The 16,832-nt window shown below is 37.6% G+C and overlaps 1 protein-coding gene across 1 annotated transcript in view; it reads left to right on the top strand.

Moving 5' to 3' along the window:
* LOC129428891 (SEC14-like protein 1) overlaps window positions 1-14,375 on the top strand; it is a 29,666-nt gene extending 15,291 nt beyond the window's left edge. Inside the window, exons 6-16 of the mRNA XM_055185272.2 lie at window positions 914-1,100; window positions 1,270-1,379; window positions 1,858-2,047; window positions 5,999-6,087; window positions 6,174-6,244; window positions 6,563-6,734; window positions 7,017-7,151; window positions 9,512-9,646; window positions 9,897-10,148; window positions 11,988-12,166; window positions 13,105-14,375. Of these exons, the coding sequence (XP_055041247.1) occupies window positions 914-1,100; window positions 1,270-1,379; window positions 1,858-2,047; window positions 5,999-6,087; window positions 6,174-6,244; window positions 6,563-6,734; window positions 7,017-7,151; window positions 9,512-9,646; window positions 9,897-10,148; window positions 11,988-12,166; window positions 13,105-13,264 (1,680 nt within the window). The 3' untranslated portion in view covers window positions 13,265-14,375. The remainder of the gene's footprint in view (window positions 1-913; window positions 1,101-1,269; window positions 1,380-1,857; window positions 2,048-5,998; window positions 6,088-6,173; window positions 6,245-6,562; window positions 6,735-7,016; window positions 7,152-9,511; window positions 9,647-9,896; window positions 10,149-11,987; window positions 12,167-13,104) is intronic.
* The last annotated feature ends 2,457 nt before the right edge of the window (window positions 14,376-16,832 follow it).

The following is a 16,832-nucleotide window of genomic DNA, read 5'->3' as shown; positions in this document are numbered from 1 at the left end:
AGTCCTAATTAGTAGACATTAGTGATGTTCATATTGACCGGTAAATCGTTAACCGCATTTAAGAATCTATGACAGATTAATATTTTCATTTAAAAGATTTTTTTTAATGCACAGTGCGTATCAACACATACCTTCAGACATTCAGAAATGTTTCTATCCTTAATTTGTGAATGGCCTGTAAATGCAAATTATTGCTGTCTTGACGGTCTGGTGAAGTAATCCTTTATTTGTTTATTTATACTGCATATGTGTCCGTGCTTGAGTATGGTTTGGAAGCTGCACGTGTGCGCAAGATGATGCGGTCCGTCTCATCTCGTGCGAGTCCAGACCTTCGATTATCGTCTCTGTCCTAGACCCTGACCATAAACCTTTTTGCACAAACAGAGAAAGAAGATGCAAAAGCAAAACTTTTAGAAATGGCCACTGTGTTAGATGAAAAGGAGACAGTCCGCGCTCTTTGGATATTAATCCTTTGGAATGATCGCCTGCTCTTTGATAATGTAATGATGCGTGAAAATCCGATAATGTATGAATTGTGGTTCTGTTGTTGATCTGTTGCTGCTGTTTGCACGTTGAATTAAAATTAAATGTTTGTATTGTTTTTACCGGGTCACAGACAACCATCAACTGTATTTGTACTCAATGACAATTTAATATTAAAATCTTATCAGATAACAGTTAACAGGTTAACAAGCTGCGGTCTGGAAAATTAACTGAAATGAACATCCCTGCTGGACATGCATTATTTTCTGGAACGCTTCTGACATGTGTCATATTTTAAAGGGTCTTTTTAATTTTTTTTTTTTTTGCCGAGATATATCTATGTTGTAGTATCACATTTTCATTCAAAAGGTTTTGAGTCCAATAATTGTGTGACCTCTTGTCTCATACACTGTCTTTTCTCTCTCTACAGGGAAAGGAGATTATTGAATTTTACCTCAACCAACTGGAAGAGGAGGGTATTACCCATGTGCCCCGCTGGGTACCTCCTACCCCCACCCCATCTCATCAATTGCCTGTGAGCTCAGCCAGGGCTATCCCAGCATGCCTCAACAGAGCTCACTCCGGCTCCACAGACGCCCTGCCAGGATCTCCGGATGGTGAGATGAATCGTAATGTTGCATGTGCCCATACTGTATATAATCTAATCTAGAAGAGAAATGAAAAGATAATGTGTCTCAACTTGCATGCTTACTGAAGCAAAACCTTTAGTACAGTAAAATCCCCTACACATTTCTCATCGGTCTGACGGCTGTGTATTGTTTACAGACAAGTTGGACGCAGACTACATTTCTCGTTATTTGGGAAAGCTGACACCTTTCCAAGAAAGCTGCCTTATACGCCTACGACAGTGGCTGCAGGAAACGCACAAGGGCAAGGTAAGTACCACACAAACCAGTACAACAACATTAAAATTGTAAAATCAATATTGCAGTATTGACTGTAAGCATTGTATTGACTTTAATAAAGAGGACAAACTTTACTTATAGATTTAGTTTCCACCTCAACAAGCATTTAAGAGAATAATTGAGTTAAAAAATATGGTTCTGCTATGGCATTGTGAAGCACCTTTATATTTTTAAATGTGCATGTACTGTACGTCCCGGACAGGGTTTAGATTAATCCAGGAAGAGTTATATTTGGACATTTAAGTAGATTATACAAACAAACCTTACAAAAAACAATACTGGTGTGCATCTTAGGATAAAACAAAGGCACTGATATACCGGTATGTTAAGATATGTGTGCAAGATGCTTTTAAATGCATTTTAATCTGAGACCATGATAAGCCCTGTCTGGGAAACCGCCCCATAATGTATTATTGTTGGTCTGACCTACATATTTATCTCCTGTCAGATCCCTAAAGACCAGCATGTGTTGCGTTTTCTACGCTCAAGGGACTTTAACATCGACAAAGCCAAAGAGGCTCTGTGCCAGACACTCACGTGGAGGAAACAACATCAGATGGACTTCCTGTTGGACACCTGGCAGCGCCCACACCTGCTACAGGACTACTACACTGGCGGCTGGCACCACCATGACAAAGGTTCATCTCTCGTGACTGTGTGCCACAGAACTAACAGAGAACGCTTTCTCATTTCAATCCAGGATGTGTCAGTCACACCTTAGACACGCAACCTCTCTTTGTTTAAAACTAAGCTGTAGTCAAACAAGGCATTTAAATGTTTTCGGGAAAGGTGTCCACACACACACTAGAGTTATCGATTTGTGATGGAAATTAAGAGGGTGTGTTAAAAGAATGTAGAAGTAGAAACACAAAGATCATGTGTACACAAACTGATGCGCCAATTAGAATTTCTGATGGGTGATGTCGCTGTTTTCCCGCTCACCAAATTTAAAACATTTTCATAATAGATGGAAACACTTTAATGCTTTTTAGTACATGAATGCCTTGTTTGTTTATCTCTAATTAGGGTTGCAAAGTTCTGGGAATTTTCAAGGCTGGAGACTTTCCATGGGTATTAACCGGAATATATGGGAATTAACAGGAATTAATGGGAATAATAAAAAAAAGTATTTTTAGGGATGTAACGGTATAAACAATTCACGGTACGGTAGTATTTCTGTATGATACCCACGATACGGTGTTTATTGAAACATTTACAGGAAGGAAAAAACTAATGGAGACTTAGAAAAACTGCCATAAGTGTTTATTAAACAAGACTGAACATTACAATGTATAAAGTGTAGTGTAGTGTTTACAATTTTCATAAAAATGACAAAAATAATTTGACCATGTAATAAAATTAAAAAAAAAATAAAGTTTCAGTTTAGTTTGTCAACTTTAAACAACTCCCAATCAGTCAGGATTTAAGAATTGAGTCACTCCCTCAATTTACCTATTTTTTTATTATTATTATTAATGCTAATGCTTGGTACTCCTATGAAAGCAACAGTTGGGATTGTAGAATCAAGAAAAGATGATGGGTTTTAAGTTGGGTCAATTCCTGAAAACAAAAACAACCCAGTAAAAATGAAAATAGCAGCTTACTAAATGTAGCTGGACCTAGAGCTGAGGTCAGCTCACTCAATACAGGGGTGCGTTTCCCAAAACCATAGTTGCTAACTAAATTAGCAACTTTGTTGGTTGCAATGCAATTTCCCATTGCCAACCAAGTTGCTAACAGGTTACTCCAGGACGTTTCCCAGTCGGAGATCTGCAGCCTCTATGGGTCGCATTTGTAGGCTGCGTATGTCATGAAGAGTCTTATTTCAGAATATTAACATTTTTCAAGTTGACTATTATTCTTATTAAATCGTGTATTGTTGTAACACTATTATGACTTGCGAATGTAATACTCGGTTAACTTAAATACACCAGGCTTGTAATGACGGATGCAGCCTGCATGTGCGACCTAGGGAGGCTGCAGCCTTCCAATTGAGAAATGGCATACACACTCTCCTCATTCACGGATTTACTCACACTTGTTTTTTGTATGTCCATCACATTTTGTCCTTTTTCGTTTCTTGTCACAGCGAACGTGAAATTTTTCCACACATCAGATTTAAAATTCGTGTTTCTTTTGCTTCTGCCATTGTCGCTCCACTTGTAGAGAGGCATCAGAGTGGCACACATGGGATTATGGGAATTGTAGTTTCCGTGTCCCTCCGCTCACTCCACTTGGCCGGCAAAAAACTACACGTGTTGCCCGGAAGACCTAACGTTTTACTGAATCATGTGACCACGGTGGCACCGGGAAAATTTGATACCGCAATACCACGGAATGTATAATACCATTACATCCCTAGTATTTTTATATTTACAGGAATATATGGGAATTAACAGGAATTAATGGAAATAATATATTCCCGATATTTTTTTAAATATTGCAGAGTTGCCTATAGCAGGGAACTTAAATTTAGTTAACAAGTCTTGCAGCATAATTTAGTTTTATACATTAAAGCTCTCTAAGCGAATCTGCGAGACGTTAGTTATTGTTGACGTTTGAAACTGTTGTCAAACAGACGGAGCGTAGCTAACTCCTCCCCCTCCCTTCCGTGCTTTCATGAACGCGCCCAGCCCCCACCCCAAAATCCTTTTTGTCGTTTATTGGCTGGAATACTTTGTTTTGCTTTGTGATGCTAGGTTTGGCCACTTGTTGATATTGCCATTTGTGAAGCCTGGGCTGTCTACAGAGATCGCGTTTTTTTACAGTTTGATCAGTGGACAGGCAGCAAGCAGATAGTGAGGAGATGTTTCCGGTATGTAACAAAAAATGTTTTATGGTCTAAAACGCTTCAATTCGCTTAGAGCGCCTTTAAGATTTAATGCAATGTCAGTTGAATTTCTGTTCTTTAGTCAAATGCACACAGCACATTGCTTACTAAAGGGATATTGAGGCCACACCCCCTGCATGTACTTGCATTCTTTCGTAACATGCACAGATCTTTTCTTGAATCGTATTGGTTAAATAAATCCAGGCTTGACGAGCGCAAGTATCAGGATTCTTTCAAATTTGTATTACCTTGCATGCATGTCTGCTTATACAAACATAAAAAAACATTTTGTATAGTCATGTGATATAGTTTATGTAAATTTCCAAATAATTCCCATAAATTCCTGTTAAGTTACTAATTTGGAGTTTTTCCAAAATTCACCAGAGTAAAGGGCTCGTTATAGTTGTGCGTAGCTCCTACGGCGTAGCTGGTAGGCAGTATCCACGCGTGTAACCACAGTAGCAGCGCGACCATCAGTGAAAAAGAAGCTTGGCAAGTTAACCCACAAACGAAGAAACAGCAACTTGTTGTGTATGATTTGAGAAGACCAGCAATGATGGAAGTAAATAAACAGCGATTTTGTTGCATTTTGAGTTAAATCACTCCTCAACTTGGCTCATCTTTGTTTTCACCGTCGCAAACGGAAATACCTATGACGCAGTTTTTTTACCTAATGGGAGGGGTTCTGGTGGACCAATCACAGCACTTGTGGTCTGCATAGAACTGACGCGCTGTTAAAAATTTTGCGAGGCGCACGTCAGGCTACGCAGAGCTACGGCGTAGAGCTAACGCACGACTATAAACCAGTCTTAAGGCCCAATTCTGTTTTATACCCCTACGCCTACCTCTCAACACTTCCCCTTGCCCCGAGTAAAAAGGGGAAGGGTTAAAAATATTCCCTTAAGAAATGGGACACCACCACAACACTGTCATATGATATCATACGTCCCATGTCAAAGTAGATGCAATGTTTAGCCCATTGCTGCCTTCACGTGCTATCATAAAAGTTCAGTTACAGCCTAAAAAGTGGTTCTGGAAGCCCATAAGCAGCACACCACACACCCCTCTGTTAGCAGCTCAGATGCTTTTCTCCTGTTCGCAATCGCTGGAGTTTTTCCGCGGTGTGCCATCTCCAGAGCAGGAGCAGACCCGGGGAACCAGGACACGATTAAACGGGGGGGACGCGATCGCTCTCCGGAGGTTGATTTGTTCACATGTTGCTGTACTATTGTGCAATTTGTAAAGCGGTATGTGTTTTTTTAATTTTTTTGTGAACATTTCTTTAAACATGACCGTAAATATGAACACAAGATTAAATATATCATAAAACAAATGATTACTTATCATTAAAAGTTTATTAATGTGAAATATTGAATTATACTTGCATGAGCAGCCATGTTGGACTTTTTTTATCCCTTCGTTTGAAGTGGGGGCCTGAAAAATCTTTGGTTGAAGGGCTATTTGACCATTCCCCCTCCATACTAAAAACTAATTGGAACATCCCGAGCTCTTCACATGAACATGCTAAACGGAGGGGTAGGGGTTAAGGGTAGAAAGGGAATCTTTTCTGTCCTAAAAATTATTATCCCTTGGCTATGTATACTTTGTTAGACTTGATGAGACTAGCTCTAGTGGACTTATGTATTGCTGTTCTTGTGTTTATCTAATTGCTTATATGGTTACCTCATTTGTAAGTCGTTTTGGACTAAATTACTAAATGTAATGTGATGGCTTATTTGTCTCTCTGTGTATTATGCAGATGGTCGACCTCTATATATCCTTCGACTTGGACAAATGGACACCAAAGGTTTAGTGCGAGCTCTGGGAGAAGAGACTCTTCTGAGACATGTAAGACAAATAAACATAACAATGACAATTGACAATGACAATTCAGCATGTTTACTGACCTCCTTCACCTTTAATCTAACCTGTAGGTGCTGTCCATCAATGAAGAAGGTCTCAGGTGCTGTGAGGAAAACACCAAAATCTTTGGAAAACCAATCAGGTACTAAACATACCAATCTGTGTGTGCATCGTGTGTTTCACTACAGAGGTGTTTTACGTTTTGAATAGGTCGTGTAGAGGAGGTAACAAATATGAGAATAAATGTTTTGTTGTCAGTGACAAAGACTTCACTTGGTAGCCCACATTGGTTAGCCAAATTAGATGGATGCAAACCTGGATAGGTTGTGTGACATTCACCCAGACTACAGTGTATACTGGTTATGTGTTTGGTTTTGCATCGAATCCCCTCAGTGAGGACCAACGTGAAACCTGAAGGGTGTTTTTACCCTCATAACTTCTGATTGCTCTTCTCATGTAGTTCTTGGACATGTCTGGTGGACCTTGAGGGGTTAAACATGAGACACTTGTGGAGGCCAGGAATCAAAGCTTTGCTGAGGATCATAGAGGTTGTAGGAGCGAACTACCCTGAGACACTGGGCTGTCTGCTCATATTAAGAGCTCCAAGAGTGTTTCCAGTCCTTTGGACTTTGGTAAGCAGATACCTAAACCAACAACCGTACAGGCTTTAAAATAGCCACATGTGAAAACACATTCACAAATTGCTGGAGATAAAAGACAGAGATGGGCATATGCTCAGATTTAATTTAATGGCTGTAAATGTCTCTAGGCAGTGACCCATTAGAGTTTAATGTCAAGTCTTGCACTCGCCTTCTGCTTGGTTAATTGCCAGCCTGCTGTAAATGTCATATTTGCCTGCGTCTGTGTAAGCGCAGCATTAATGATTATCTTTGTGCCCCCTGCTCTCCTTCTAGGTTAGTCCATTCATTGATGAAAACACACGGAAGAAGTTCCTCATCTACGCTGGTAATGACTATCAGGGCCCGGGAGGTCTGGTGGACTACATCAACAAAGACTTCATACCTGACTTCTTGGGAGGAGACTGTCTGGTAAGTGCATAAAAATTTCATTTTGAAATTAGATGTTTTAAAATCAGCTTAAAAATGACGTAAATAACCTTTTAAATTTGAAAGGTACACCAGTAGGAATCTGTAGGGCATCTGAACATTGAATTTTATTTGGATAGCTACAGTCTGGCAGTGAAAAGTGCACTCTTTAAGACTTCACATTTTCAAGGCTAGTCTTCAGATGTCAAGAGCGTTCACTGTTTAACATACACTAAGGGCGCAAGAGTACAGAAAATGTTTTTAACTTTCTTAAAACTTGGCACTCGTGTGTGAGAACCTGCAAAAGACGTGAGACTTGCGTGTAACAAACAGGTCTGTCTAGAACGCATTTAATATGTTTGTGTAGGAACTCAGATTTAAAGTTCCAAGGAAAGCAAGCCTACAGTTTACTACGGTTAATGATTGCATTCGGTACCCCCTGGCATATGCAGTAGGTGAGTCTTTCTTTGAATTGCTCAGGGTGAATAATGAATGAATAAGCAGTTGTTAAGATGTGGTCACTAAAGTTCAGTGCTCTCTGATTTGGCTAGCATGCCGTTATCAAACCCTGCTGTGCTTTGATTGCAAGGTTATGTTGGAGGTGACATTCCTATATCTAAGCTGAAACAAATGAGAGGTAGACAGAGATTGTGTTGAGTTTAGATGAGGTAACCATACTGGAAAAGCAATTAGAGCAGCTTATTATCTGTGTAGATAAGGAAATGGCAAAGGGCCAAGCACTGAAGCATGTGGTACTCCAATGCTTAATATTTGAGACTTAGACACCCCTTCTCTTACTTGCTTATCTTTTAATGCTCTTTTAAATTAATTTGAACTTTTTCTAAAATAATCTTATTTTGAAGTTTGTTTGATATGGAGTATTTCATTATAAAGAAATGTTTTAAGGTAGATGACGAGTTCCTTTATTACATTGAAAACAATAATACACGAGAACCTCTTTTTTTCAACTTTTAGAGCCCGTCTACACCGAGACATGTGTAGCTGTATATGTAAATGTTACCGTATCATCGTTTCACTCATATCGATCCTGCATTTTGGGGGCCTGAAACATCTTTTTTATCTGCGTCCCAGAGTGGATAAATCTTGACACCCTTGTGGTTTCGTGTGTACAGCCAAACCTATAGTTTGAGACATGATGATGTTATCACCCAACTTTTATTTAGAATGAGGAAAAAAGATTGGATAAGGAAAGCTTTGGCTTCGTTTGGCTTTGGTCTTATTTTTTTTGAACATTTGGACAGTCTGTATTCCAGATTTAACACAGTGGCTATGTTTACATGTACAAAATTTGGTCAATTCGACTGAATTTAATACGTAATGCTGTTTACATGTACCCTAAACATTGCAATGTAAGTAAAATGTTGGTTAACATGTACGTTCTATATAATCCGAACCAAACATCTGCACAAGCGCACAGCAAGGGTTGCCAGATTCCCGTATCAAAACTAGCCCAAAAGCATCCCAATGACTATTCACAGCCCAAATACCAATAACTATTAAATGAAATGCTTTCATTGTTTAATCCGAAGAAAAAACAACAACTCGTGTATACGGTTTAAACAGTAGCCCAAATCTGAATTTGATAAAAGCAGAGGACTTGGCAATGCTGCGCACAGCATCTCTCATCAAGTTCACACTTTATCTCTAGATATATGTACAAAGTCAAAGTTGATCTTAAAAAGTTTTCAGATAAGGAAAGATTTCAGGTAATGAAAGTCATGAGTGCAGCAGAATGTACAGCGCTTGACTCCATTATGTTAATAATGCATTGCCATTGCCATGCTATTGCATGTTTCTGTGACGAGAATTATGTGATATTTAAATATGAGGTTAATATAATACGTGAACTTGAGCACGATTCTTCTGCACATGTGCACTAGGTATTTTTTGTATCCGATTGAGAAAGTATGATCATGCGTTTACATGCATACTTTTCTCTTGAAGATCGAATCACAGATCAGACTACCCCACCCCTTTCAATACAACCGAAACTTGCATTCGACCGACCTCATTGAGCCATCAATACGATTAAAAACCGATTATTTAGTTGCATGTAAACTTAGCTAGTGTGTGAAAATGTTCACAGTGTGAGATTTCAGTGTGAAACTATGTTTCCCTATAGATGACTTTACATCACAAAGATGTGAAGTAACCTTTAGGTATTTTGGTGGTGAATCCTTTTTTTACATAAACAATCATGTTGCAATACACTACACTACCATTCATCATTTAAAAAAATATTTAAATGGTTTTATTTTCTTAAGCTGTATGTTTTTCCTAAAAAGAATGACGACACTGTTATCACATCCAGTCTAACTTGTTTGCTGTGTTTTTCTGTTTAGTGTGATATTCCTGAGGGAGGTCTAGTGCCCAAATCTCTGTACCGTACGGCGGAGGAACTGGAGAACGAGGAGGTCAAACTGTGGACTGAATCGATCTACAAGAGCGCAAGCATTTTTAAGGTGGCTCCACATGAGGTAAAGCGCATTCACAGAAGACACAGAGCTACCGTTTACTTTTTTAACAAATGTTGGTTGCACATTTGTAGTCCATTGGTGCCACCTGTTGGTAATGTAAGAGCATCACGTGAGCTTCAATGGATTTATCATAGCTAGCGTCATAACTAGTGCTGTAGAAATCTGATCTGTGCATATTTTAAAGTGTTTGTTTTATAGTATTTACCCTCTGACCTAAGGAAATAAAAGTGAACACGCTGCTCGTTTTCAGGTGCTGATTGAGGTTAAAGACGAGTCCTCTGTTATCACCTGGGACTTTGACGTATGTAAAGGGGACGTCATCTTCAACATCTACCACTCCAGAAAGGCCCCTCAGCCTCCAAAAAGAGACGCTTTAAGCACACACAACCTCGCCTGCCCCGGCAGCAACAACGTCCAGTTTATTGATAAATCATGGATGCTTGGGCAAGACTACAGCATGGTGGAGACGGCACTTACCTGCAGAGAGGGTGAAAGTGTACAGGTGAATGAATCTTAAAAAAACCACGTGAACAACATGCATGAAATACATGCATGAATATAGATGTTTACATTATTACTTACATATGCATGCACTGTGTATGTGTTTTTTTTTCAATTCTGTATGTGACACTGTGGTGTAATGGTTAAGAATTTGGTTGCTTTTTAAAAGGTTGTGGGTTTAAATCTCATGACTGTTAATGTGCTATTAATGTAGTTGAACTCGATTAAAGGGATAGTTCACCCAGAAATAAACATTCTGTCATTTTCACATCCTCATGTTGTTCTAAACCTGTATAAATTTATTTTTTCTGATGAACACAAAAGATATTTTGATAAAGACATATTAGGAAAAACTGTAACACTTTACTTGAAGGGGTGTTAATAAGACACCTCTATAATCATGACATGACACCTCTATAATCATGATGTGACGCGTGTCATGAACATGAAGGAGATTTTTATGCACATTTATGACAACTGCCATTAATTTTTTAATTATGTCAAATTTTCTGACATAGAAGAAAAATCGGTTACACTTTATTTTACAGCGTCACTGTTACAGTGTAATTATATATTTAAGTACTAAGTAATAATCATTAACAACATGTACTTACTATAGGGTTGGGGTTAGGATTAGGGTTTGGTTTAGGATTATTTGCAAGTAATTATGCATAATTTTCTGTTATTAATATAATAATTACATGTAACATGGATAACAAAGACCCCGTAAAGTGTTACCGAAAAACTAACAAAACAATTAATTCATTCATTAATTTATTAAATGTAATTAACTGTTTTTCCAGTGATATGGACCCACTGCTGCTGTTTTAATTTTAGGTGATTTGGTCTCCAAAGGCAAAATATAATTTTATAAATTTAATAATTATTATTATTGAATGATTAATTTTATTTGTTAAATGCATCGAGGAAACTTACATTATATATGTAGAACATTTGAGCCGTCAAATTCGCGTCTAGTTTGCCGCTTGAATATTTTGAGTTTACTTGATTCATTCGCGCGTGATATTTTAGTCATTAAGACATTCATGCGGAAATTCGCGTCATGGGAGGGGCTTCTGCGACTCCGCTCGCTTCCTGTAATCACGTCAATACTAGAGCAAGCTCCTGATTGGTTAACGCGGCGCATTTTTCCACCAAAGTTAAAACTTTTTAACTCGCGCATTTGCCGCAGCAACGGTCACTTCGTGCCATTCGCGCAAACTAGACGCGCTAATGATGCGGAATCGCGTCTACCATGCCACGCTAAACGCCTCATTCGTGCCGCGAGACCTCTAGATGCACGTCAACGCGTCTTTACATTGACTTAATATTGAAATCACTCGCGCCTCTACCGCGGCTGGTCTGAACGCAGCATTATGAACACCCCTTCAAGTAAAGTGTTACCGGAAAGCCAAATCGGATGGAATTCAGTACCCTCAACTGAGTGCTCAAAATATCTTCTTAATCATTTATCACAATACTTCCAAAATATTTGTTTTCACACTATGGAAGGCAATGGCTACAATCAGCTGTGTTTACAATCATTTATCAAAATATTTTCTTTTGTGTTCATCAGAATAAAATAAATTCATACAGGTTTAAAATACCATGAGAATGAGAACATTTATTTTTGGGTTAACTATCCCTTTAAAGCACCTCAAATTACTGAGGGGGGCTGAACCTATAATTTGTGTACATTTTTATTGTAAATGTGTTGTTGATGACACCAAGATGTGAATAAAAAAAAAATCTTGCTAAAACATCAGTGGCTTCCTAAAGCAGCTAAAAGAAGAGCAAATGTTTTCTCCTTGTCTTATCTTGATGCGCATCTTCTCATCAGGGATCTCATGTGACCCGCTGGTCTGGATTCTACATCCTTCAATGGCGCTTTTATAGTACGCCATCAAACTCTTCCTCCAGCCTGCCGCGTGTGGACGATGTGCTGGCATCTCTGCAGGTCTCCTCGCACAAATGCAAGGTCATGTATTTCACTGAGGTGCTGCAGTCTACCGACTTCAGGTCTGTATGTTTACAGTCCATTTCATATGCACACTAAACAACAACCTTAAAGGGACATTTCACACGACTTTAAGATGTAAATAATTCTTTGGTGTCCCCATATGTACATATGTGGAGTTTCAGCTCAAAATACAATATAGATAATTTATTATAGCATGTTAAAATTGCCACTTTGTAGGTGTGAGCAAAAATTTGCCATTTATGGGTGTGTCCTTTAAAATGCAAATGAGCTGATGAATTACAAACATTGATCGCCATAATGGTGTTTTGTTGAAAATGAAACTTAGTTTTGTTGTCAATTATTATTTACTTAATGGCAGTGCCGTGGTTGGATAGTGCAGATTAAGGGGTGGTATTATTATAATAAGATCCCCTTCTGACATCACAAGGGGAGCCAAATTTCAAAGCCCTATTTTTTCCACATGCTTGCAGAGAATAGTTTATCATAAAGAATTTACTGGGTTGATCTTTTTCACATTTTCCAGGTTGATGAAGCACTGGGGAACCAATTATAGCACTTAAACAGTCATATGGTCATGAAATGTCCCCTTTAAGGGCTTTGGAAACTTGCATATATATAAAAATGGACCACAGTACACTTGTGTAATAACGTAAAACAATACTTGCCTGATCTTAGTTCAGTCATGACAGCTCTTCAGATCAATTTAAGCTTGTTAATGATGATGACAGAAATAGATCTGCTTATGCTGCAGCTGATAATACTTACTTGCTGCTGTAAAGATGCAAATGATGCTGATGCAGTATTAGGCGCAATATGAGCTTTGATGGCGCACTGCATCATAATGCTTATAGCCAGGGCCAAATTAAAATTTCTGCAGAATTCTGTGTAATGATTTGAAATGTTTTAAAAAGATCTGAAATTATCTGATCTGTGTTAGAGTTTTAATGGGTTTGTGGTTTTTTTTATTTTATTTTAGGGGCTCTATGAGCAGCCTGGAGTCGAGTAATAGCGGCTTCTCTCTGCTCAGTGCCGCCACCACCTCCTCCAGCCAATCACAGGCCACCACCTCATCCGGCCAATCACAGGCAACCACCACCTCCAGCCAATCCCACACTGGATCGATCGTTTCGAGATAGCGCCCGTATCTGGATGGAAATCCGGAGTCTTTGGTTTGCTTTTCATCTTCAGACCGGCCATTTTCTTGGACTAATCATTGAAGAGAACACTGTTGACATTAAATCAATTAACAAATGCTTATATGCTGTAAGTCATGATTATTTTTAATCAACACTTTTATCTCGTTTTCATCTTTGGCAACAAGGCATGAATTATGAATATGCAAGTTTTCTCAACATTGTTACAAATAAATGTGTAAATATTGTTTACATTTTTCTGGTGGTTTAACAAGTTTTATGCAACAAGTTTTGATGACTTTGCTAAATGATTGTGCCTAACACAAGTTTAAGAGGTTAGTTGACATTTAATCTTATAGCATTTTATAAAGTCACATGTATTGATGGGCTTTATTATATTTGTACTTTTAAAAATTCATTTTTCTCACTGCAGTACTATTTATCTGAACTAAAAAAGTTACTTGAATGGGTGAGAAACTTTAAAATAAAACTATACTAGATTAAAATACTCTTTATTCCTTTTATGTATATGTAACGATTAAAAGTATAGTTCATCCAAAAACTATTTTTGCTGATGAACACAAAAGAAGATATTTTGATTAATGATGGCAAGCACACAGCTGACTGTAACCATTGACTTCCATAGTAGGAAAACAAATATTATGGAATTCAATCGGTAACGTCAACTTATAAAATATCTTCTTTTGTGTGCATCAAAATAAAAAACTCATACAGGTTTAGAACAACATGAATAATGACAACATTAACATTTTTGGGTGAACTATCCCTTTAACGTATGTTTGTTTTGTTTTTTGTGGTGTGTTCAAACACCATTGAACATTATATCTAAAGTCTTTTGGACCCATATATTTAACAAAAAAGCACAAGGTGATTCACATTTTGTTTTCTGTCAACTGAAATATTTGACAACACAATAATGTAATTAACAGCATTTAATTTTTATGCACCCAAACTCGGTTTAAAGCGGCAGATTTTCAGCCAGCTCTTGCCGTGTGCACCAGAAGTTTGTGAACTTACTATACTGTATGTATGAAAACCTGCAGTACATCAACTGATGAAAGCGGTTTAATAAACAGCTTTTTGATGTAAAAGATTTCAAGGACTTATACCTTTTTTGGAGAGTTTTATATCATTTGAGACTAAAGGATGCATTGTGGTTTACTGTAGGACACCTTTTTGGAGTGTTGGACCCCCATAATATCTGAAACCAGCCTCATGGACCCCCTACTCCTGTTCTCACAATGATTTTCACAGTTAAAAGCTATAAATGCAATATATGTGAATGCAATTTAAGCAATTAATATTTTTTAATGACTGGCAACAAGAATTGCATCAAGCAATTTAATTTGATTGCATTAAAATGACACAACACATTACACAATCAATCACAACAACATTGTCAATTCCAGAACAATGTTTTATGCATTCTGTAAATTAAAACATCCATCAATGTCCAATCTGAGATTAATATTTTAACAACGTTCATTTGAAATTTACTTTCTTTTGTGAAATTTACACTTTTTAATACTAAAATTTCATTCTACTACATTGAAATTACACAACACATTTAATTTGGCATTACCCTTTTAACATGTCCATCTGAATGTTATGTTACTTGAATCTTTTGTTTAATGTGAAATTTAAAAAAAAAAAAAAACAAGCATGAGGTCATTTAAAACATGTTATTTCAACCTTAATTCTGCTTTTAGTAATCCTAAAAATTTCTTATACTCAATAAAACAAAAAATAATTTAAAATATGTTTTTAAATGGTTTTACGGACCCCCTGCATTTACGCCACGGACCACTAGGGGTCCGCATACCCCGGTTGAGAAACACTGCTGTATTTACTTACGCCCTGTTTACATTAGAGCATTTGCGTTTTAAAACGGCATTTTAAAATGAAAACGATCCATGTTTATACTGGCATTTTAAAAAGAATCTTCATCCACAGTATACACGACCATAAACGGATGAAACATGACCAATCACTTAACTGGGCATGCGCATAAAAGTGTAAAATAACTTATTACTCTAATAATAGCTTACCGTTACGCATTTATGCAGCCTAGGGGTGTGCGATATTGACAAAAATTCATACCTGGATCCTTTGCCGGCAACTACAACAGACACTATTTTTAAACCTTTAAAGCAGTGTTTGGGAAAGTCTTATATTGTTCTAGCTCCCCCTACAACATAATATAAATATGATTAATAGGTTAATGTTGATGTTATAAACCAAACAGAAAGGTCTTTATGATTTAAAAAGGAAGCATTCAAGTGAACAGTACTAAACAGTAGCGAACTTGAAGCAAAAATCAATTTCAGCAAATGCTTATTGCTTTAATGTAGGGAGTTCCTCTTCAGACATTTCACGCTGTTATATTTATAGTAGTTAGGGTTAGGGTTAGTCGCAGTTCATATTTATGATCTTATAGTCCATTCAAAAAATTTTGTACGAACTGACTGTATTCTTCAGAAAAACACCAAATAACTTATCTTCCCTTACCTGTCGCTGTTCAGTGTGCGATTAATGAATAAAAATTAATATGACGTTAATTTTTTTAAGTGTGCAAGGTCCGTGCACGTCCTCCGCTACACAGAAATAGCAAAAAGCGCAATCGGCTAAACAAGCATTAAATATTAATATGACGTTGATTGTATTGTTTTTATTAATTTATATTCACAAAACTTATCAACAAAACATCGATTAAAATTAAAAAGACAAATTATATGAAACGAAATTCATTTTAAAGTAGCAAACAAAACTTAAATTAAACTCGAAAATAATGTCTGACCCATTACAATTTTCCCTTCATATTGGCCTTTACAACGCCCTATATGGCACTTAAATTAAATTACAGTCTATCTTTCGTAATAAGCTAACTAAATTTAAACAGAACATAAACAACATTACAACAATATTCAAACCCAACAATACTCAAACATCAATATAAAACAGACATTATCTGTAAGGAGACATGTTAAAACAATCTGATGGTAGATGTTTACTATTTTTGGCAAAACCTCCGTTGCAAACCTCCATTTACCCGAATAATGCGGTCACGTTAACATCAGCTGTTCGTTTACATAAGACTTCATTTACACTGCTGCACAACATCTGAGTTCTCAAACTAAAACAGGGTCTGCAGCGTTTACGAATGAATCCGTTTATGAGGGTCGAAAACGGTGGTGTAGTGTAAATGAAAGGCGTAAACGTAGCAAAAGTAACGCGTTTTAAAGGAAAAACGTTCTCGTGGAGATCGGTCTTGCAAGGCGACCTCGGAAGAACGAATTCAGAAGGTCACGAGAACACAGGATGCACTTGTGAGAATTGAGATGTGTGCGATCTTCCTGTGGTCACCTGACCTCCACCATTGTTTTTCAGCAATGACTTCTGGGGCGTAACGCGATTTCAGCGCGGAACTCTGCACTCCTCGATATCAAGAACACATCCGGGTATTTTCATGCGTCCTCTGTACTTACATTCTTGCGAATTGGAATGAACGTCGATGGTTAATGATGACATAGAGCGAGAACACGAGGACGCA

The sequence above is a fragment of the Misgurnus anguillicaudatus genome, chromosome 19 (genome assembly GCF_027580225.2).
Source record: "Misgurnus anguillicaudatus chromosome 19, ASM2758022v2, whole genome shotgun sequence".
NCBI classification, from domain to species: Eukaryota; Metazoa; Chordata; class Actinopteri; order Cypriniformes; family Cobitidae; genus Misgurnus; species Misgurnus anguillicaudatus.
Note: the sequence above shows the minus strand (reverse complement) of the source record. Positions and strands in the feature narration are given on the sequence as shown.